Source organism: Monodon monoceros, unplaced genomic scaffold (genome assembly GCF_005190385.1).
Source record: "Monodon monoceros isolate NGI ecotype Baffin Bay Population unplaced genomic scaffold, NGI_Narwhal_1 Super_Scaffold_16, whole genome shotgun sequence".
NCBI lineage: Eukaryota > Metazoa > Chordata > Mammalia > Artiodactyla > Monodontidae > Monodon > Monodon monoceros.
In genome coordinates this window covers 93,502,090-93,526,682 of record NW_021703772.1, presented here as the reverse complement: position 1 = coordinate 93,526,682, position 24,593 = coordinate 93,502,090, and the positions used below count along the sequence as shown (strand labels likewise).

The following is a 24,593-nucleotide window of genomic DNA, read 5'->3' as shown; positions in this document are numbered from 1 at the left end:
GCTCAGGCACCAAAAAATTAAGAAGGTTTATCAGCAGTGTCAGTAATTAGATTTAGAAAATTAAATTTCTGTTATTAGTCCCATAGTTGCCCCAGTTCCTATAATTCAGTTGGGAATTATGTTTTTACCTTGTAACTACACTTAAATACTGTGTTAATAGAGTCAGTGTGCTTATGTTTTTGCAGAGGAAGTTGTTGAGCATTCTGAGAAGTACAGAATGAAATTTGAGGTGCAAGCAAAAAATTAAATCTTACTAATTCATATTGTTCTTAATGAGGATTTATTCTTTGAGAGTTTCCTCTATTGGAGGATTCCTCTACAACTTGGTAGCAAGTTGTAAGCACAGTCCCAAGATATTGTAAGAAACCTTTCTAAATCTGTGTCACTACTGTTTATGTTGAACATTTATAGGGTACAGACAGCTAATTTACATAATTAATGATGTAGTATCCAAAGAGAATGTTGAAGATTTTGTGTCTTATGGGCAAGTTGTAGGTTGTTCCTAAATTCATGGTTCACTATAGATGGAATTCATTATTGACAGCTAAGTCCTTTCCTTTCAGAATTAGAGGGAGGCCTCTACCTGACAGTGATGAAACTACATTTTAAAGTATTCTTAATTATGATTTTTCACTAATTCAGAGTTAATTGAATTGATAAGGCCTAACAATTTCCAAAGCTCAAAGATAAATAGAATCATTTGAAATATTATCATCCATGTATACAAGTGGATTTATCCCGACCTTTTTGACTAGTAGAAATACTCATTTTAATTTTGCTACAATGAAAGTGGGTTCCTTCATTATTCATTTCAGTTTGTTTTTCTTTTTCATAACAAGAGCTTTTGTTATGGTTTTTAAGGAAAGCTGCCTTGAATTTATATTTCTCATAAGTAACAAAAATTTTATCTGAGAAAATATCATTTGTGTCCTTTGATGGAAGCAGTAACCATTTATGGAATAGTCAGGGACTTGGTTATTTGTTTTTTGGGTACTTGGGTTGGTACTTGATTTTTAACCTCTTACAAGTAGATGAGTGCCAAAAAGTACAGGACATGGTAAAAGATCGTACACTGGGGAAATAGGTATTTTGGGAAACTTTAATTTAATGTGAAATCTCTCAGACAAGAATCAGTCTTACCACCTTTGTTGTTTGAATAGTCAGGGAAGGTTTTGTGGGTTTATATATATTATAAACAAATCTATGTATATAGGTCTAAAATATAGCCTATTTTTGAAAAAGCAATAACATTTTCTACTTATAAAGTTAGTGTCTTTTCTTTTGCCATTTGCTAAGCTGATATACAGAGCACTGCTGATATGTTAAGAGTTATATAAACTCTGTAAGACTTAACCTTTTAGTGGCAGAGAAAAGTATTATTTCTGGTTAATGGTATACATTTTTTCTTCAGATAGTATAGGTAATGTATGTCTTGTCTGATTTAGGATCCTTGGAGCATTCCTGTATGTTTATGGAAAGCATGATCTTTGTTTTACAAAATGGGAGACAAAGGCATGTGCTTTACCCATTATTTTATTGGGTAAAATACTGTCTATTCAGTATTTTACCCAATAGACACAATTAGTTTTTTTTCCCATTTTATTTTGTTTTTCTTCTCATAGTTATTGAACGTTGAGTTTCAGTTAATTCCTTTTCTTTTAAGTCTGCCACTTGAGCTAATATAGACAACAAGCATCTGACACGAGGCAGAATTGTCTTCTGATCACAGTTCTATTGCTATCTCCATCTGTTGGTATGAAGAAGTAATGCTCTTGCCAGATTAAGCCAGTTCATTTTAATTTTAGCAGAAACAAATTAAGAAATAAGGAATTGTGCTGTTAATGCATTTTCTTTCTTTGTGACAGTTAAGTCAGTTTGAAGATGGAAAACTATCATGGGATGTCAGCCTTTGTAGGCAGATTGTCTTTGAGTTTTGTTTTTTTAAGGCTTTTTGTTAGTGGCATTAAAAGTGTCAGACGGAGTTATTAAAAATCTGATATATTAACCATGCCTAGATTCCATACATTTTGTTCTTTAGGGAATTAGGGGAAAACATAATTATCTCAACTTTTGTCATCAGCATGCAACAAAAATTTAATAGCGAGAAATCTCAAAAATCCTGGTAGTCTTAGCACATTGCACAGTTTCATGGGCTTTTGCATCATTGCTTCTGAATTGCTAATGAAGAGCTCAATATAGCTTCCGATGCATTTCAGATATTCTGGTTGGTGACTGGCTAGAGTGTTACTGACATCATAACATACAGCTGTTGACTTTCTATTGTCTTCTGAGTCCTCGGCAAGTGCTTTAGTCTACTCCCGCAGCACTCTCCCAATGCCTGACTAATCAGCCGGCTGTGCGTGCGGTGAGCTCTGTAGAGGAGCAATGCAGAGCATCAGTTTACAGATACTATGGAAGGTACATCTTCATTCACTCTGTATGATGAAGCAAATACCAATACGATGAAGGTATGTGCCTCTTAATTCACTTAATAATGTGTACAAAAGGTAATCAAACGTATGAAGAGTTATTCGTGCTCGCTTAGTACCCTAATTTCTGCTAGGGAGATGTGTGGTAAAAATCCTTACTGTGTCCAAAGTGAGAGCATGTTTTTAAGTGGTTTTTGTTTATTTTTGCAAAGATATGTTTGTTTAGACTGATAGAATTAGGATTCATTTACTTCTCAGCTGTAGTACAAGTTTCTTCTCCCCTACCCCCCAGATTTGTGATACTCTTCATACCTTGTTGATAGAATGGTTTACCTGAGTGCTCACTGGTATTTCTGTATAGAAGAACAATTTGTCAGTCGGGAAAATGACTTCTCTTTCAGGTTCATCTCAAAACAGACATGCTGTGTGGTTTTTTCATCTTAAAATTTTCATTGTGGAACAAATACAGTGTGGATGAGACTCTTGGAAATTAAAAAACTAAGAACCTTAATTTTCAAAATCTGTGTTAATTTTTGTACTCCTTTTTGGGAGAAGGAGTAGAATAGTTTTTAAAGTGCTTATAACAGCAAAACCTAGATTTGTCCTTGCTCTGATTAGCATAATCAGATATCACATTGCAAAAGAGTGCAAGTGCTAAAACCAAACTAATTTCTGAGAACTATCTGGTTTCTAACCATACTATCTAAAAACTTTGACATTTATCTTGACATTTTATAATTCTTCAAAACCAGAATCGTGCCATACAGGTGAACTAAAATATGTCCATTAGTGTATAATCGACTTGTTTGGAAGATTTTTGAGACTTTTGCTTGCTTTTTAACTGGATTTAGCCGAAATGTTAACAGTATTTGGAATTGCTGTGATGATTTCAAACCCCTCTCCAATATGTAACAATTATTTTGATCTTGAGAAATAACTCATCTTTTTTTAGAGGAAATAAGAGGAAACTCACTAAATGGCCTTTATTCAATGCTGAATATCATTACTCCCCTTTCTTTTGTTTCTTTCTCATTCCCGACTGTGTAAGTAATTAGGATCATGAAAATATTAATAGCTATTATTAAATTTAGGGTTTTTTATTAGATAACATTATTTCAACCTAATACCAGGAGAATTTCATCATCATTTCTTTTTTAAGCTTCAGGTTTTAAATTTTATGTTGAATTTTATTAGATACATTATTTCAACCTAATACCAGGAGAATTTCATCATCATTTCTTATTTAAGCTTCAGGTTTTAAATTTTGTGTTGAACTACGAAAGAAAAAAATGAAAATTAACAGCACATACTCTCAGTTCTTACCTACAGCTGCTTTTATCCATCCTTTGTTGCATTCCACTTTTCTCTTTTTTAAATATCTTTCCTCTTTTTCATTTATTCTGTTCTTTAGGTTTCTTTCTATGTCTCTCTCTTTCTGCCCCCCTGCACAGAGTGTGTGTGTGTGTGTGTGTGTGTGTGTGTGTGTGTGTGTGTGTGTGTTTCTGAGTGTTTGTCTCCCTTGCTGTCTGTCTCTTCTCTCCCTCTGTCTCCCTCCACTGGCCTTTTGGTCTTTCCCACTTTGTCTCAGTCTGTCTCCCTTTCTGTCATTGCTGCCTGGAGTCTCAGAGTCCCTCTCGCGCTCTGACGGAATCAGTCTCTCTGTCTGTCTGTCTTTCCTTTTCTGCTCACCTCACTCTCTCCCTCTCCCTGGTATCTCCCTCTCTCTGTGGGTGTCTCCCTCTCACTGCCCAGCTGTCTCTGCATCTGCCTCTCCCTTTCCCTCTCTCTGTCTCTATCTCTCCCTCTCCCTCTCTGTTAATCTTGTCCATCTTTCTCCCTTTGTCTCTGGTGTGCCCTCCACTGTGCCCCTTCCTCCGTCTTTCTGTCTGTCCCCCACCCCTTCCTTCTCCTGTCTCACCCTCCTTTTACTCCTCCGTGCCTTGCCTTCTCCCTGCCTCTCTGTCCCTGTTTGTGTCTCCAGTCTTCTTGCTGCTGTTCTGTTGGTCTTTCTGCCTCCATTTCTCTCTCCCTCTTGGCATTTTGCTCCCTTTTCCACCCTACCCCCAGGTCTTTCTCTTCCCGTCCAAGCTTCACTCACACACTTGCAGTCTCCAAATTTTCATTGTCGTACAGGTTTTCAGTTTTCATTAGAACCAAATTTGCACTTGACTTTAAATGTTTTTTGGTTATTTAATAGCAGTTATTTAATAGCAGTTACTGGTTGCATTTTAATTTATGTTAAACTCTGCACTTACTAAAAGAAACTATTGGGTAATAATTAAATATATTTTAAATAAACAGATTTTACCCCTTCCTCAATGTCTTTAATTTTTTTAAATTTATGTTTCGGGCCTTATAAGTGGATTGAAATGATCATATATTGAAATTGTCATTTAAAATATTTTGCCTTCCAAAGATACACATTTTAGACTGTTAAAGGGAATTCTTTTTCTCTTAAATGATTTTTCTACTAATTTTCCTGTTTTTTTAGAAAGGAGTTTTAGAATTTTCACTTTTCAAGATTCTTAAGACAATATCTACTTCATAATTGTGTTCCAGGTTATAGGTAAACTTGTATTTTTTTATACCTATATGGCTTTTTAAAAAAAATATACCATTCTGTATTTTCCAAATGTGTTACCAGGGATATATGTTGGGATTTTTAACTTTTTATTTTGAAATAATTGTAGATTCGCAGGAAATAGCAAAAATAGTAGAGAAGTCCCATGTGTATTTTTTAAAGATTTTTAACATTTAAAAAATGTTTTTCTCAAGATTTTGTGCCTTGTATCTCCGTATTTAAAATAGTTTGAGGAACAGAAATTCACTTAGCATTTACCTATTTACACAATCACAAACCTAGCAAATGTCATCATATTGTTTTTATTTTGTTTTGTAAAATAGATTAAGACAGCAAGTTGATGAAGGCATAGTATGTCTTAATGGCACTGTGGTTTTGTATAACTCACATAGACCTATCAGGGAACACAATTAAATTTGCAATTAACAAGTTATATATGTTTAAGAAACAAAGAAAGATGTATAAGATGAAATTCTTTTTCACAGCTGAGTTAAACGTCACTTTCATGTATAACCCTCCCTCCTGTGAAATTATGTAGCACTTCTCTGCATCCTTTTGGTGCCTCTACTGATTGTCATAGTTCTTGTCTATGCTATATAATCAGACTCCTGGTCGTGTGGGGCATGGGGTAGGAGTGAAATAGCACCAAAACAAAAAACATTGTCTCTGCAAATCTTCTTGTCACACCTCCATAGCTGAGCAACCCCCATTCTAATTGATATAAGATATCTTTAATAGAGTTAATATAATGATTTTTCTCAATTAAGTTCCTCTAAGCCCTAGAGTTCCACAGGTGTACTTTAGTAACTAAAGCTTGAAGACCAGTTAATATCTCTCGATCCAGCCCCAACTTCTCACTTGAAAATTACAAGCTTGTGTAAAATATATATGTGTGTGTGTATGTGTGTGTGTGTATACATGTGCATGTGTGGATATGTGTGTGTGCTTCTCCAGAGCCTATACATGAATCTTAATTAACAACCCTTGTTTTGTATCATATATGACATACATATAAAAATGTTGTATGTAACATGCATATATAAAATATAAAACAACAGTTGCTAACTAGGCTTTATGTATGTGCTTCTAGACAACCAAAAACTCCTAAAACCAAATCAAATATCTGTGAACATACACGTCCCTGAGTGTTGCATCTCTGCAGAAAGGATCCTTGGGTTTAATAAGTTTCTCAAGCAGGATTCTTTTATGGTCTAAAAATAATTAAGAATTACTGCTTTGAAACTAACACATCATTGTAAAGTAATTATACTCCAATAAAGATGTTAAAAAAAAAAGAATTACTGCTTTATGGTATCTATAAATCATTATTTAATCTATGCTGATTTGACATCTCTCTTTTCCTTTATTTTCAAATAGTTAGAAGAGTATATGATTTCCTTTTTCAACAACAGGCACTTACACAAAAATCATACACCATTTGTTTTGTTTTGTTTTTTTCAAGGAGTTTGAACATATGCAATGCTGATTACCAAGCACATCTGATGGCAGGCTATAATATAGGATCACCAGAGAGAGAGAGCAGAATGTTTTATTATCTCAGTACTTTGAAAGTGCTAGCTAAACCACAGCTTCTTTTAACAGGTAGAAAATGAATGACAACAAAAATTGTAGACTGAATGCCCCCATTGAATTCCAGTGACACAATTGTAAAGAAAGCAAAAGAAACTTATTAAATATTAATAACTGCCAAAACAGTATGATGTAGTGGACATAGCTTAAGGAATAATGAAAGCAAGCCATTAAAAAATTCAATGTGAAACGTATTACACTGGATCTATTCATTTTGTGCACAGCCATAGGAAGTTGAACCAATTAAATTGGACAGAACCTTAGGTACCTTAAAGAGAAATTATATCTGCTCACTGTACAAGTATAGTGGATAGTGTGAATTTCTAGAGACCGGGAGGTTCTCAGCGGTGTTCACGCATGCCTAGCAGCAGCATCTTCAAGCTATAATAGTGTTTGCACTTTGTTGTACACATCCTTTTATAGAGTATGAAGGTAGATCATGGCCACTGAAAGACAACACCTGTTCTACCTCAAGCTGTTTTTAAGCTATTTTTACTGACTATGAAATGCTCTTTGACCGAAAAGAAATAAAACATTTTTGAGCCTTTTTCCCCTGAACAAAATCCCTAGGTGCTTTCTTGAAAGAGGGTTGTGATCCTTTGTTAGAAAGAATGTAGTTGGCAGTTCAAGAAGTGAAGAGTGGCACATTAGTAGTTATAAAACAGAATGTCTGCCAATTGTAACCTAAATTAAAATCCTATAATGGAAACATTTTTGTCATAAGGAGGAAGTGGGTCATGTTAGACCTAGTGATTCAAATGCTAGAGAAAATGAAGTTTCACATGTTGATGAAATACATTAAGCCATCAAAGAACCTTCGGGTGGATTAGATAAATGTGCCAGGAGCCCAGCATGAATTTTGCAAAGACTCTTTGATGACAGAGCTTAATACTTTTAAGGCCCGCAAAGAATTTCCATTGTGATCCTGTGATAAGAATGAAATGCTAGTCATGGATAAAAAGTACGTAGAGATAAATTCATTTAGTTACATTTGTAGTACAGAGGAAAAAAAAAAAATCAAGTGAAATAGAGTTCTGAAGGAGTAAAGGGAACACCACATCAGAGTCTAGCTAAAATACCATAAAGACAGAACGCTTCTGATAGGGTGGCCTGGGACTTGCCACAGTCTGTATAAAGATATGCCTTCTCATTGATGGTATTAGGAATAGCTGAATAAACTAGGATTATGCTCATGATATTCACTTTCATTCAGGAACTGTAAACTACAGACATTATCATATCTGTAGCACAAAATTATCATAACCTAGCACAAAATACATTGGCAAGAACGTAATGAATGAGACTGGACTATGCAAAAGGTTGATAACTGCAATGGCTTGTGACACTAAGTAACCCAGGGTTAGGCCAAGCTTCACAGGTTAAGGGCACGGTCCTCCATAAGTCTACCCTCACTTCTGACCAACTGGCTACAAATTCGAAGGTTCCCGTTACCCCTTCAGGTTTGAAAAATTCACTAGAATGACTTACAGAACTCAGGAAAGTGCTGTACTTAACGATTACAGTTTTATTGTAAAGAATACAAATCAGAACCAGCCAAAAGGAGGGATACATAGGGCAAAGTCTGGGAGGATCCCAAATGCAAAGCTTCCCTTTTCCTCTCTCCGTGGAGGTAGGATGTATTACCCTCCCAGTACAGAGATATGTGACAGGATATTGCAGTTTGGGAAGCTCACCCAAGCTTCAGCATTCAAAGTTTTTATTAGTGTTTCATTACTTAGGCATGGTTGATTGAATCATTGGCCAGTCAGTTGAACTCAATCTCTCAATCTCCCCCCTTCCCTTCCCAGAGGTCATGCTGATATCATGTTGGCTCAGAGCCCCAACTTTCTAATCACATGGTTAGTCTCTCAGGTGTGGCCAATCCCCATCCTGAGTCTTCTCATTAGCATAAATTATGTAGGGGCCCCACCATAAGTTACCTCATTAGCGTAAAATATCAGGACCCACCATCAGTATTCCCTTCACTCCAAAAATTCCAAGAATTTAAATTTACTTATTTTTTGGCTGTTGCCATATGGCTTTTGAGATCTTAGTTCCCTGACCTGGGGTTGAACCCAGGCCAAGGCAGTGAAAGCACTGAGTCCTAACCACTGGACCACCAGGGAATTACCCAAAATTCCAAAAATTTAGAAACTACCTCCCAGGAACCGGGGACAAAGGCCAACCAAATGCTTTACTACACAATATTCTATTTTCTAACTGTTGGTAGTGTCTTTGGTATTGTTTATTAGGGAAATAATTTACTTTTCTGGTTCTCGTTATTATAAGAGATAACTCTGAAGTCAAGGCTGAATAAACAGATGTTTTGAGCTTCCCTGGTGGCACAGTGGTTGGGAGTCCGCCTGCCAATGAAGGGAACGCGGGTTCGAGCCCTGGCCTGGGAGGATCCTGCATGCTGAGGAGCGGCTAAGCCCATGAGCCACAACTACTGAAGCCCACGCGCCTGGAGCCCATGCTCCGCAACAGGAGAAGCCACGGCATTGGGGGCCCTGCGCACCGCAACAAAGAGTAGCCCCCGCCATAGCTGGAGAGAGCCTGCGCGTGGCAACGAGGACCCAACACAGCCAAAAATTAAAAAAAAAATTTTTTAAATAACTTAAAAAAAAAATAGATGTGTCTCCCTTTAAATAGCTCCCTTTAGCTGGTCCCATAGCTTAAAAGCATCTCTAAGTAGATAATATACTATGTAAAGAATGAATTATAATCAATTCAAACTCAATATGGAACAAAAATCTATATTCTGTCTTCATACATGCCCATTATCTTAATTTCTCCTCTCACATCCTAATTATCTGTGCTCAGTTTCCAGAAGTCTAAACCTTTGAATGTTCTTTATTTCCCAAAGCACAATCAGATGGTAAGACCAGTCTTTTTTCTTCCACGTGGTCTTTAAAGGGAATCTTATTATGTGCCAAGAGGTCTTATCACAGCCTGATTTATTTCAGTCCTGCATTTAACATATAGGTAGGGAGCTCCCGATATGGTCCATGATAGGTTTAGAGTTAAGGCAAAATACATTTCCCCCTCACTAGCACTCTGTTAGGAGGTAACTTATAAAGCCTTCAGGTACAGAGTTACATTAATGGCCCAGACTTTATTGCATTATCTCTTTCCTTCATCTGCCAATATCTAAACACCTTCCGAATCTCACCAAGTTGTCCCAGAATTCTCCAAGGTATCTCGTTAGCTCCTGAACAGCCCTTCCATGCTCTTTCAATTTTGTACTTCTCTGGCCCATGGCTCGCTGCCGCTTTTGCTAGTGCTTGCCATAAATGGGCTCATGTCCCTGCCAAAAGTTCTGTCTCCTAGAGCTCCCTAATATGATTAGTCTTCAGGGTGCCATATTCGCTAGAATCTAATGTACTTGCCTCGATTGCTTGCGCACCACGAGCTGTCTGTTTCCCCCCTCTCCCCTGCTTTGGTTCTCTAATGGAAACACTTCCTTTAGCTTCCGCTTCAGCTCAGACTAGAACCCCACTACATAAAAATATAGAAAGTCTTCTTTTAGGGCTCTAGCATACCTGACATCCAACTTTTTACGTTTTGATTGGGCTTCTTAAGCGCTGTATATACGGTGATATAACATCAGATCTGGAAATGGCTGTGAAAGGACATTAGCCTGTCCAGTAGCCAAGTAGGACCTGAGCTGTCTCGTTTCAGTTACTTCCATTGCACTGACTTCAGTTAAAGAATCTCAGAAACCTCCAGTCTTGTCATCTACAGACTCCCCCCTGGAAGGACTGTGTGCCTAAACAGTTCTGGATATTGGAGTCAGCCATAATGAGGCCCCCCTATGGACTCACTCCAATATTTATCCTCACCCATCATTCCTCCAAAACTCCACGGCTGTCCCAGCTTCCTCACTTTTAGCAAATTAATGTTCTAGGTAAAATAGAGAAAGTGTTTATATTAGATATGAATTCCCTCAGTTTCCTGTCACATTCCCTTCAGTTTCTGAGGACAGTGCATACTTGTAAGGCATATCTCTTCATTTGTGCTTGTGACCCCAATTCTTCATTTCTTTCCACTTCAGATTTTCCTTCTCAGTCTCACCCTTTTTGCCTTTTAAGCCTCCAGCCTCTCTCCATCCTTTCTCTAGTGGCCTTTTCTCTTTGCTACACGCTTTCTATCGTGACAGCCTTCCCGTAACTTTGCATCTCCTGCTAACCTTGTTACCAAATCCAGTAGACTCCTTTTGTTCCTCCACCTATCTGCTTATCTCCTAAAGGTTTGGTGTTCCCCAGGGATTCTATCCCAAGGCCGCTAATTTTCTTACTCAGTGGTTTCTCAGCAACTTCATCTAGGTTGATAATTCAGAGCTTCCATCTATACAGCGATTCTACCCAGTAAATAGCATCAGCCCTGCCTTCTGTCCTTAGCACCTGATCATCCAACTCCCGGTTAGATTTCTCCACCTGAATGTCCTGAAGGTACCTTAAATTTACTGTATACAAAACTGAAATTATTGTTCTGCACCAAATCCTCTTTTTCCCCTCCTGTGTTTCCTGTTAGTGGGTAGCAAGCACACCTACACCTTTATTGTATCCTGTCATAACTATTCTGTCGCATCCCTAAACTTTCCCCTGACCACCCCTGTATCCAGTTGGCTTCCCCCAGTTAATTACTTTCTGTTATATCAACCTCTTCATTTCTAGAGGCAGTATATATAGGTAGTGGCTAATAGCAGGGGCTCTGGAGCCAGACTACCTGAATTCAAATCCTAACTCTGCCACTTAATAGTCATACAACCTTGGGCAAGCTGCTTGATTTTTCTCTGCCTCAGCTTCCTCACTTGTAAAATGAAGACAGTAAGAGCACCTATCTGAAGGGTAGTTATAAGGATTAAATGAAATATCAATAATACAGTTAAAGCATTGGGAATAGTGCTTCATCAATAATAAGTAGCTATTTAAGAGTTTGTTGTTAATATTATTGGTTTTAACACACATATCACAATCAGTAATTGTCTTGTTTATTTTGTTTCTGCAGTAGAATGTAAACACCATGAGTACTGGGGATCCTGCCTGTGTGGCTCAGTTATATCCTCAGCACTTAGAGCAACCAACCAAATGATGAGAATGAATGAATGAAATCTCCTTTTCCCTTTTCAGCCTTCACCTCTTAATTCTTTGTCTAAACTCTGTAGTCACTTTCCATCACAATTCTCATAACATTTTACCTGCTAGAACACAGTCCATCTATATTGTAGCTAAAATAATTCTCCATGGCTTCTCTTAAAATATGCTCCTCTATTATTCAGGCTTTCTGTCCCTTATGAGATCAATACCAAACTTCTCAACTTCAAATACATCCACCCTTTGATGTTATTCTCCTGTTGTTACAGCATTTTTAATGAAAAAAATGTCAAGACCAAAAAAAAAAAATTCAGTACTTAATTATAACAAACATTCAGTACCTATTATTCAGAATTAGCAAATGTTAACCTTTTGTTGTGTTTGCTACAGATTTTTTCTTTAAGAAATAAAATAATAAAGACATGATTAAAACCCCTTTACTATCTCACCAGAAACCCATTCTTTCTCCAGAGAGAATTACTAACATGAAATAGGTGTGTATCCTTCCCATTCATGATTTTAAAATTTTTACCTAAGTTGCACTGTATTATAGAGATCATTCTGCTTTTTCACTAACATTCTTTTGGGGACTTGTATTGATACAGCTTTAGTTCATTCATTTTAATTGTTTTAGCGTGTCGTGCAATATGGGTATACCATAGTTGTTAAGCTTTTTATTTTAATCAGTTTCCGTATTGGTAGACATTTGGTCTTTCCCATCCTTTAAAATAAAACAATTCAGTGAATATTTTTGTATGTCTGCTCATTTACGTGTATGAGTCTCTTCACTGTGTAGATCCAGAAGTGGATCTGTTGGGCACAGAATAGGAGGAATTTAAACTTCGTTATCACAAATTGTTTACTAATGTGAACTCAGTGTTTGAGAGTGTTTCACCACGCCCTGCCAACTCTAGCTATCATCACATTTTTTTGTCCTCAACCTCAGTTCATACGCTCTATTTCCGTTAAATGGGCTTCTTTTTCCTTCTCTATTTTTCTACTCAGAATGCAATGAATCTGTGTAACACCTTACATCGCCATATAACTTTTTACATAAAAGTAATTTGTCTCGTAATATGGTAGGACTCCACTAATAAATTATTCCCTCCCGGTCTTTAAACTTAGCAAGCCTTTTCTTCTCTTTTTAAATATCCTCTTAAAATTATTTTATGTATTTGTTGATAAGTGTCATTATTAACCTCCTCATTTGGGTTTAACAAACTCTTTCAGGTCAAGGTAGTTCTTTTCTCTCTTGGTCATTTTAAATAGTATAGCTAATACTTATTGCAGCTGTACTACTTTCTGAGGTTACTCAGTAAACTTTTATTGGATGACAGCAACTGTTTATAAATCACATAGACATTTAGCATTTTGAAATGTTGCTGCTTGTATTCTTGTTCAAGTAACTGACAAGTGATTGACTCTGAGAATGTGAATTTCCACCATTTCTAAGTAGAGCATAAACAGTGTGGGGGGGGGGGTTTCCGCCTTTCTCCCTAGAGGCCATTAGCCAATTCGTTGTGTCAATTCATAACCTTAGGAGAAACTGTGTGTTGGTTTTGTGCGTTTGTTTTATTTTATAAATGTGCCTGCCTGCTTACATTTTTTCTCTAAGGGAAGAAATACAGCATTGTGTTGGTCTAATGAAATGACCTTGAATAAGGGAAGAACAATGCTGTGTGCTTTGCCAAATTCTATTCAGGTAACTTCAATGATGTGACTCTTCCCCCCACCCCAATATTCATGTGAAGAGAACTCCTTTTTTTTTTTTTACCTGTAGGGCCACATTTCTTTCCTCCCCCCAAAAAATTTAACTTTTTTTGTGTGTGTGTGTGCCATGCAGCTTGTGGGATCTTAGTTCCCTTACCAGGGATCAAACCCAGGCCCCTGGCACTGGAAGTGCAGAGTCCTAAACACTGGACTGCCAGGGAATTCCCTTAAATAATTTTTTTTATGTTTTATCTAGAATAAACTGGTTTTCATTGTGTGAAATTAGAATATTTTTTCTAATAATATTAGAATATTATTTTTGATTGCCTAATTCTTCAATTCTTTTGTGCTGTAGAACCAAATATTAGGCCATAGGCAGAATAAGGTGATCCTTTGAATTAGCAGTATCAGTGTTTCATTTTTATTGCCAAAAATTGTATCTGACATTTTCACTGGAGAAACTATTCATTCATAGACTGCATATACTTTCCAAATGTTGATCCTAATTCTGCCCTGCTTTGTTACCTGGAGGAAGGTACTTAACTATGCATAGTTATCGTTTGTAAGCTCCTAGGCTTCATGTTGTTCCTTTGCCACAAATTGAATCCTTATTGCCAGCCAAGTTTACATAGTTTAATACTTAAGATCACAAGAGATAGAGAGAATAAGAGAAAGTGGATGATTACCTGACAGTTCTGATAACTCAGTAGTGATTAGCCTGACTGACGATGGATAAGAAGTCAGTAGTACGTAACTCCTATCTATGTGAAAAGGATACGTTTAGTACTTTCTGTCTTGAACACGTTACCGTTACCACACGTTCTAAGTATTTTTGAAATAAATGTGAGCCCAAATTGCTCCTCTTCTTGGTACACCTGAATGATGATACAGCACTGTGGGTAAGAGCTTACAGTGGAGCACCTGTCTGCCCCAGTTCATATCCTGCTTCATATCCCACTCTTACCAGCTATGTGACTTATTTGAACTTGGACAAATCAACTTCTCCATGCTTTAGTTTCCTAATCTGTAAGACAGGGATATTAATAGAACCCACTTTCTAGAATTATTGTGAGCTTTAAATGAATTAATTATGAAAGGTATTAGAACAGTACCTGCACATGGTGAGCTATTTATGAGTAGTTTGGGTGGTAGTTATTTGTGTTTCTTTTGTAAATTGCAGTTCCCATTTCTCTCTCCTTTTCTCTTTGATTTTAAGACCTTGTTTACTTTACAGATTTTGGCACTTCTGTGTTGGGAATATTTTTTATTACATCATTTGCCTTTTAATCTGTTATATTTTTGTTGTACAGAAATATATTAAAACATCATTGCAAGTTTTGTTACTATTTTTCGTTGATAGCTTCTAGATTTTTACATCATGTTTGGGAAGGACTCTTTCACCCAGTAATTATAAAATATTTCCTGTACTTTTATAGTTTTACTTTTTTTAGGTTATAATCTTTAGTTTTCCCTTTAATTCCCTTTTGCTTATGGTGCTGAGGGGGTGCCAACCTTTTTGTGCCTAAGGTTCTGAAGATTTTATTATGTCTACATACATACATGTGGCATTTCTCTTTTGTTGGCTACCTGGTAGCACAGAAGTTGTATGTAATCAAATCTTTGGTATGTCCCTAATAAGTAACATGTTACCGAATGGAAGAATGTTTTTTCAAAGTTGAGTATGAATTTTGAGCACATATATCCATCTCTTTTAGGTTGAAACAGAGTCTGAGAAACTCAGTTTTTAAATATCACTAACTGTAGGTACTCAGATGTATGCACTTAATAAATGCCAACTTTTTTTTCTCTTAAGTTGTCTTTCTATTGTAGAAACCTACCAGATTCATTTAAGTTCCTTAATCACTTTGACTTACTGTATAACTATTTATTACATTAGGATGCATTTAATTCACTCCTAAGTGTCGTGGCAGAGATGTAATATGATGTGTCTGTGCCTTTATGTACTTGATGCCTACACGTCCACACAGCCTTAGGTAACTGTAAAAGTGTAGGCTTTGTGCCAAGATAAAAGGGATTTTGTTTTGGCGAAGACCAGAAAGCTGGAATACCTCTTTTGCTTAAAGATTTAGAGAGTAAAACATTTGTATTTAAGACAAAGACATTAATATTCATGAGAAGAATGCAAAGCTTATGTGAATTTTGGACGTTAAATGAGAAGGCGCTAGTGAGAGCCCCTTGAGGCTGTTGCACTTCCTCCCGTAACTTAGCGCGTCCACACAAACGCTCGTCCTTCTCCTCTGCTGAGCTTTGTAGGGTACATGCACGAGGAGGCCTGAGGTGTGCAAAGCCCCTGCGCACCTGTGGTGGGCCTGCTGTCAGTCTCCCATCGTGCAGGGTGTAGCCAGGACACAGCGGACTAAGCCTCAGCCAATTGTTGCCCTAGCCATGTTCTAGCCATGGAAGGAAGCTAACATTTTTGGAGGGCCCACTGTGTAAGAGAGGCTGTGGCGAGTGCTTTACATTTAAACCATTCAGTTCTTCTAACAGTTTATCAGCTAAGTATCTTTTCCCCACTTTACAGTTTAGAAAATTGTGACTCAGAGAGATTAAGCAGTTTACCGAGGTCGTTAACTGGCAGCGCTGGGATTTAAACTCAGGTCTAAGGCTAATGCATTTGATCTTTCTATTATACCAGTTGTCTCCTTCCCAGGCAATAACTGGCCATTTGGTTCAGCAGCATTCATTAAATCTGTGGTCAAGTGATGTGGCTTATTAGCAAGTATTGGTCTTACAGATTACAAGTCATTTTATTATACTCCTGGGCGCTAATAACTTGCATGGTAAATTATATGATTGGACTCGGTGGTCCCTAAGGTTGCACAGGTCCTCAGAGGATCTTCTGATGCGTTCACCTTTTCACATTGTGCCTCTCCCTCATTACCCCTTGCAGCTATTACCTTAGTGATGCCTTATTCATTTCTTAAATGGATTACAACCATGCTTCTTTAGAATTTCGATTTTAAAGGATTCATGATTAAATCCCAAAGTCTGCAGGAACACAAAGAATTTGGCTGCTTAGTGAGTGCTGCCATCTTGTGTCTACCATTTTATGAGAGAAAAATTTTTTAATGACAAAAATTATATTTAAGTATGTTTTGGGTGGATTTTTTTTTTTTTTTTTTTAAGCCTAGCCATTTGATTTAGTGGCCCAGAACCTTGGTCATATTGAGATGACAATGTCAGTTAAAAACAGTTTTGACATTTGTTTATGATACCTCCTTTTCTGTTATCCTGTAGTCAAACAGAGTGACATTGAGATGTGAAAACTAATGTGTATCTGTATCAGGGTTCTAAATAATTCCATTTCAAAATTGTTTTTTGAAGAGTTAGTATAAGATGTGAATTCTTCTGTGATGCATGCTCGGCAGTATTAGTATTTAATCTCTTGATACTTGGACCTCATTATGCTCAGTTGTTTCACCTTAAAATTGTGCTGTTGTGTTTATTGACAACAAAATTGTCAAAGGAAGATGGAAGAGCTATATAGGATTTTTAGAGTGTTTTTTTGCTGTGATGTAGTCACTTGCACCAGAAAAATTTTAAGTGAAACTAACTTTCAAAACAGATGACACTGAGAGAATTTTGGCTTTAGTCTTTCAGATGTCTTTATAAATAGTCACACCGCCCTTTATAGGCAATGTGCGTTTCTTTGAAAATGTTAAATGGCTTATCATAGCTTTTGTTCTTTTGGACTTTTAAAAACCTGGAATGTGATTATTTTTCAGAATTACTGTCTTAAGTCCATAGAGTTGTAGCTCTGGAAGAAACTCTAAAAATCATAGTTCTTGGAGGCAAGTGTTCCTGGTTCTGATCTTGGGAAAACCTTTTAAAACGAAAATTATATCTCCCTTACAGCACAGACCACATACTTGGTTCTTAATACATTCCCTTGCTTTCTTCTTCCTTCTGCTTTTACTGCAAAACTCTCTAGGTGGCCTCATGGTTTACCCAGGCTCACAAAACCAATGCATGTCAGAATTGGTTGTAATTAAGTGTTCTGGCTCTTGTTTAGGACAAGAAAATAATAAAGTCACCAGCAGTAATATTTTTTATTTCCAATTTACTGTGTAGTGTTTCATTTCCCTCGGCTGTTTTGTTATAATGTTTTCTTTTGTTTGAATTTTAGGCCACTGAAAGGAATGATATATTTGATCCAAGACAGTCCATTTCAGTCCAGGAATCTACAGTGGTGACAAGGACATGGGACTCCTCCTGCCAGATTCCAAATTGGTCAAGACAATTGACATCCTGGCTGACAACTGTGAGAAAGAACCTTGGATTATTTTATTTTATTTTTGTGGGACACCACAATCCCAAATCCATAGAACACATCAGGTAACCTGTCTTGTCACTTGAGAAAAACATCTCACTTTTTCTTTCAAAATCTTATATACAAAAAGCAAGGAGCCAGAGTACTTTAAGTACCCCCTCCCGCCTTAGTAACCTTAGTGTTTTGAGAATGAACCACTTAACTTTGGTGTGGATATAATTAAGGAAGACTTTTTTTTTTTTTAAGCTTTTCAGATGTATTTATGGATTTCTGAAATCTGCTTAGATACTTAGTTGCAAAACATTCTTTCAGGAAAGGAACTCTTGAATTTTCTATATAGGAAAGACAAGTTCTACTGGTTTTTTCACCCCCCTCTAGATTTTATTAAGAAATTTTCAGGAATACGGAGAAGTTGAAAGAATTTTACAGTGAACAGCCATTTAACCACCCCTGCATTCTATCATTAACATTTTATCTTACTTGCTTTAACCTGCATCTGTCCATCTATATCCATCCCTCTACCTCTCCATCAATTCATCTACATTTTTTGGATGCATTTTGAAATAAGTTGTCTTTGTCCTCACCACACACACAAAAATTTAATTATGTGGTGTGATGGATTGTGTTAATCATTTCACAGTATATAAGTGTATCAAATCATCACGTTGTACTCCTTAGGCTTACACATTGTTACATATGAATTATATCTCAATAAGGCTAGAAAAAACCAAGTGGTTTACATCAAGTTCTGCTGTTCAGGTTCACATTTCTCACATGTCCTAAAATGACAGCTTTATCTGATACATTCCTATTTGATATTCAGTGTAAAGTCCCCATTGTTGTCTTAAACTCACTAAAGATATGAAATATATTGGCATCTTATATATTTGATCTATAGAGCCCATATGTGTTGTTTGGCCCTGAATCACATGAGTCAGGAGAGTTTTCAATGCTTGATTCATAACGCTGAACAGTTATTAGTGAAGATTCACAACTGTGTTTTGTATAGACTGTTAACTGTCTATTTTTTAAGTTATTTCCTTTTGGAATTGCAGGTTAATGTAACAAATCAGAAATTTCAGAAATCTAGATGAAAGCTATGACAGGAAAATTTTTTTTCACAGGGTAATACTTATAATATCCCTTCAGAGAAAAAGATTTCTGATGTCATCTAAATATGCATTTATAATTCTCCAGCCATTACCTTACATCTCAATAGGGCTTATTCCTTAATGTTTCTTGGGAATTTTCACAAGTGGTGTGCGCATCAAAATCACCTCATACCCTTATTATAGCCCTTATCTCATTGTTTTATGATTTTTTATTTTTGAATATGTCTGCCACTAAACTGTATTTTACAGCTCCTTAGAAGCAGGAATTTTGCTTCTATCCGTGTATATTTTACATTATTCCTGGAACGTAGAAGGCACTTAGTCAATGTTGTGCACTAACTCAATGTAAGAACTATTTCAAACTGAATTAATTTTTTTTTCTTGCTTGCTAAGGCTTCAAGTTCCCTGTAGAATTCTAAAATAACCTTTGCTAATGAGGATGTCTGATACTGTTACTGTAAAAAATGAAACTGAAACAATGAAGGATTTGGAGGCAGAAGTGAAAGATACAACCGGAGTTGAAAATCTTATCAAATCTGAAAACTATGGGAAGATTTTGGCAGAGAAGAATGAACGTTGCATTGACAACAATATTGATTTGCAGGTAAACAGGATTTTTCCCCCTGGCTACAAATATTAAATATTCTATATATAATTATACTTTTCATACAAAACTCACTTTCAGAATTGTAAAAGGGTAAGTTGACCTTTTGAGACATGCCTACCAGCTGTTTTTTGGAGTCATCTGGATTAGCTTGTTGAGTCTAGCTCTTTGATTTGCTTGTATCATGTAATATATTTCTTTTTATTTGTATGTGGCCAATATGTTTTTTTAGTGGCTTTATATTTTTTTGTTCCATTCTGCGCCTATCCGTGTTGTGAGAGTCAAAAATAACCTAAGATTAGAGGAGATTAGAATTAGAGAGATTGAAACTGCAGGAGTTGTATTGGCAAAAACAACCCTAGGGGAAGCAATTGATCAACTATGACTGAGAAAAGAGGTTGGTGGGGAAGAAAAGGTCACTTGAGGCTTTTGATGCTACACATGTATGATGACTTAGAACTAACCACTCAGAAGGCTTTTAATTCTAGGCATGGATAGAAATTGATGAGTTGGTCCACAGATTCAAGATAGATAAAAATTGTTTCAAGTAGTACAGTGTTCACTTCTCAGTGTTCCTGTTACCTATTGCTGTACAACAGCTGATCACAAAACAAAGCTCACAATTTTAAAACAACATTTTGTTTTTTAATAGATCATGATTTGTGAGTCAGGGTTTGGCACAAGGGCTTGGCTGAGTGAATCTTCTCTCATACAAGGCGTCAAAAGAGATCCCTCGCTGATATTTAAATGGCAGGTGGGCTGGCCTGGAAGGTCCACAACTTTTTCACTCACATACCTAGCCCCTTGGTGGGAATGGCTGGAATGTAGGTTCAGCTGGAACTGGGAGCACCTACCTGTGGTCCCTCCAGCACAGTAGGCTCAGGTAATCAGACTCATTATGGGCAACTCAGAGTTCAGAAAGAATGTTCCAATAGCCAAGCAAAGCTGCAAGCTTTCTTTTGACCTAGGCTCAGAAGTCTCAGAATGTCACTTCCACTGTTGTCTTTTGATGACACATGTCAGTAAAGCCTGCCTGGATTCAAGGGAGGAGGCATAAGACCCTGCGTGCTGGCTTTTCTCTAGTTGCGGTGAACGGGGACCACTCCTCTCTCTGGTGCACAGGCTTCTCATTGTGGTGGCTTCTCCTGCTGTGGAGCGCGGGCTCCAGGCGTGCGGGCTTCAGTAGTTGTGGCTCATAAGTTCTAGAGTGCAGGTTCAGTAGTTGTGGCACACGGGCTTAGTTGCTCCGCGGCATGTGGGATCCTCCCAGCCCAGGGCTCGAACCTGTGTGCCCCGCATTGGCAGACTCAACCACTGCGCCACCAGGGAAGCCAAACATTTCTGTTTCAGTTTAACCCTATGAATAAAGAATTCATTTTTGGAGAAAATATTCTGTCATTCTTTCTACATCCTAAAGACCTTGAGGGCTACATGCCAAAACTTATATCTTATTTTTGTAGAATAATTTAAGAAGTTTCTTTTAAAGGTTATTTCATTCCTTCATTCAGTCAAAAACTTTATTCTTCATTATATGCCAGAAATGTGTTAGAAATTGATAGCAACTCATACAGCAGTAAAAAAGCATTTAGGCCCCACTGATTCAGTATAGTAAGGTGGTAATTATCTAAGAAATTTGGAGGAATAACATAATTTTTCTAGTCATTTTTAGTAATAGCACTTGCAAAAAATTGTCATGCCTGCAGTCAGTACACTCAGTGATGACAGAATGCCAGTATCCTGATTGGATCAGAGAAAATGCTTAAATTCTATTGCATTTGTGATTGAAATAGTAAAAGATTTCCTTCTAGTTTCTTTTCTACACCTAATGTTCACTCTTTCAGGTCACATTTATCAACAAGCAATTAATTTGGATTATAGCATACCTTGAACTTACTGCAGGTTCGTTTCCAGACCACTGCAGTAAAGCAAATATCACGATAAAGCAAGTCACACGAAGTTTCCCAGCATATATAAAAGTTATGTTTATGCTCTACTGTAGTCTGTTAAGGGTGCAATAGCATTATGTATTAATTCGTAGTGAACTTTTAATTAAGGTTCAGACCTTAATTAAAAATACTTTATTGCTAAAAAAAACTGCTAACCATCATCTGAGCCTTCAGCAAAGCATAATCTTTTTGCTGGTGGAGCATCTTGCCTAGATGCTGATGGCTGCTGACTGATCAGGGTGGTGGTTGCTAAAGGTTGGGGTCACTGTGGCCATTTCTTAAAATAAGACAATGAAGTTTGCTGCATCAATTTACACTTCCTTTCACAAACCATTTCTCCGTAGCATGCAATGATGTTTGGTAACATTTTACCGACAGTAGAACTTCTTTCAAAATTGGAATTAGGGCTTCCCTCGTGGTGCAGTGGTTGAGAGTCCGCCTGCCAATGCAGGGGACGCGGGTTCGTGCCCCGGTCTGGGAGGATCCCACAGGCCGCGGTGCGGCTGGGCCCATGAGCCATGGCCTCTGAGCCTGCACGTCCAGAGCCTGTGCTCCGCAACGGGAGAGGCCACAACAGTGAGAGGCCCGCATACCACAAAAAAAAAAAAAAAAAAATTGGAATCAAATCCTCTCAGACCTGGCTGCTGCTTCATCATCCAAGTTTATCAAATATTCTAAATCCTTTGTTGTCATTTCAATAATTTTCGCAGCATCTTCACCAGGAGTAGATGCCATCTCAAGAAACCACTCTCCTTGCTCACCCACAGGAAGCAACTCCTCGTCTGTTAAAAGTTTTATCATAAGATTGCAGCAGTTCATTCATGTCTTCAGGCTCCACTTCTAATTCTAGTTCCTTTGCTGTTTCCACTGCATCTGCTGTTACTTCCTCCACTGAAGTCTTGAACCCCTCAAAGTCATCCAGGAGGGTTGGAATCAAATTCTTCCAAACTGCTATTACTGTTCATATTTTGACATCTTCTCATGAATCGCACGTGTTCTGAATGGCACCTAGAATGGTGAATCTTTCCAGAGGCTTTCAATTTACTTTGCCCAGATCCGTCAGAAGAATCACTGTCTGTGGCAGCTATAGCCTTACAAAATGTATTTATTAAGTAATAAGACTTGAAAGTTGAAATTACTCATTGATCCATGGGCTGCAGAATGGATGTTGTGTTAGCAGGCATGAAAACAGCATGGATCTTGTTGTACATCTCCATCAGAGCTCTTGGGTGACCAGGTGCATTGTCAGTGAGTGGTAGTATCAATATTTTGAAAGGAATCTTTTTTTCCTTGCAGTAGGTCTCAACAGTGGGCTTAAAATATTCAGTTAACCATGCTGTAAATAGATGTGCTGTCATCTAGGCTTTGTTGTTCCACTGATAGAGCACAGGCAGCGTAGGTTTAGTATAATTCTGAAGGGCCCTAGGATTTTCAGGATGGTAAATGAGCACTGGCTTTAACTTAAAGTCACCAGCTGCATTAGCCCCTAACAAGAGAATCAGCCTGTCCTTTGAAACTTTGAAGCCAGGCATTGATTTCTCCTCTCTAGCTATGGAAGTCCTAGATGGCATCTTTTTCCAGTAGAAGGCTATTAGATCTTCTGGATAACTTGCTGCAGCTTCTACATCACACTTGCTGTTTCACCTTGCACTTTTATGTTACGGAGATGGCTTCTTTTCTTCAACCTCATGAACCAACCTCTGTTGGCTTTAATCTTCCACAGCTTCCTCACCTCTCTCAACCTTCACAGAATTGCTGAGAGTCAGAGCTTTGCTCTGAATTAGGCTTTGGCTTAAGGGAATGTTGTGGCTGCTTGGATTTTCTATCCAGACCACTACAACTCTCTCCGTATCAGCAGTGAGGCAGTTTCACTTTCCCGTCATTGGTGTGTTCACTGGAGTAGCACTTTCCTCCAAGAACTTTTCTCTTGTGCTCACAACTTGGCTGATTGCTTGGCACAGCAGCCCTAGCCTTCAGTCTGTCTCAGCTTTCGATATGCCTTCCTCACTAAACTTAATCATTTCTAGCTCTTGAATTAAACTGAGAGACGTGTGACTCTGCCTTTCACTTGAACACTTAAATGCCAGTATAGGATTATTAACTGGCCTGATTTCAGTGTTATTGTATCTCAGGGAACTGGGAGGCCAGAGGAGACGGAGAGAGACGGGAACGGCTGGCCGGTTGGTGGAGCAGTGAGAACACACACACATTGGTTAAGCTTGCCGTCTTACATGGATGTGGTTTGATGCACCCCAAAACAATTACAGTAGTAACATCAAAGATCACTGATCACAGGTCGCCATGACAAATAAAATAATAATGACAGAGTTTGAAATATTGTGAGAATTACCAAAACGTGACAAAGTGAGCAAATGCTGTCGGAAAAATGGTGCCGATAGACTTGCAGGGTTGCCACAGACCTTCAGTTTGTAAAAACACAGTATCTGCCAAGTGCGGTAAAATGAGGTATGCCTGTATTGCATTTCCTACCATGTCTGTCGTGTTACCCTTGGCAATAAGCACAAAAACGTTTTGACGACCATTCTTGAATCATGGCCCAGTTGTTCATACTACAGGAGAATTTCATGCATTCCCCAAACACTTACTGAAAACCTATTCCATGGCAAGGACATAGTGTAGCAAGGAAAAATGGGCCTGGTCTCTGACATCACATTCCATATAGTATGGTGACTGTAACGACTGGGGGAGGAACAAGGAGAATATGAGAATTTGTTTTATGTTAATCCACTGAATGCTATATTCGTTGTTTACTCAAATGTTTATTAAGAATTTACTGTATGTGGGTATATTTACTCTGCTTGGAGATTTTGAAGTCCAGGATGCCTCTGTGCAAGGTGTCTGGCAAGGGGCTTACAGTTGGAATAATATACAGAGAAGAGATTTAAGTAATGGAAATTAGGAATGAAGTATATAAAACTAGAAAAAAATTGTCATTCTGTTTTCGCATAATGTAAAATAAAGTCAGCTGTTTTAAGAATCAACAGGGAATAGAGTGTCTTGTTGAAAAAATAATCCGGTTAATATACAGTTACCTCTTAACTTAATAGGGAGTTACCTATTATGAAATGCCTTTTTTAAAAAATACTACTAGGTATTTCGTCTTCTTTTGTTACCTCTAAGATACTGCCTGAAGGTTTAATTTTAAATAGCAACTATTATTTTTACTCAAATTTTAGATGTATGTACCAATTAATGTAGGTTCCCTATTAAGAA

At 37.5% G+C, this 24,593-nt stretch overlaps 1 protein-coding gene across 4 annotated transcripts in view; it reads left to right on the top strand.

Moving 5' to 3' along the window:
• R3HDM1 (R3H domain containing 1) overlaps positions 1-24,593 on the top strand; it is a 179,911-nt gene that overhangs the window by 48,803 nt on the left and 106,515 nt on the right. For all 4 annotated transcript variants that reach the window (XM_029224875.1, XM_029224878.1, XM_029224877.1 and 1 more), the window contains exons 2-3: positions 17,554-17,762; positions 19,203-19,413. In XM_029224875.1, coding sequence (XP_029080708.1) covers positions 19,243-19,413 — 171 coding nt within the window. In that variant the 5' untranslated portion in view covers positions 17,554-17,762; positions 19,203-19,242. The remainder of the gene's footprint in view (positions 1-17,553; positions 17,763-19,202; positions 19,414-24,593) is intronic.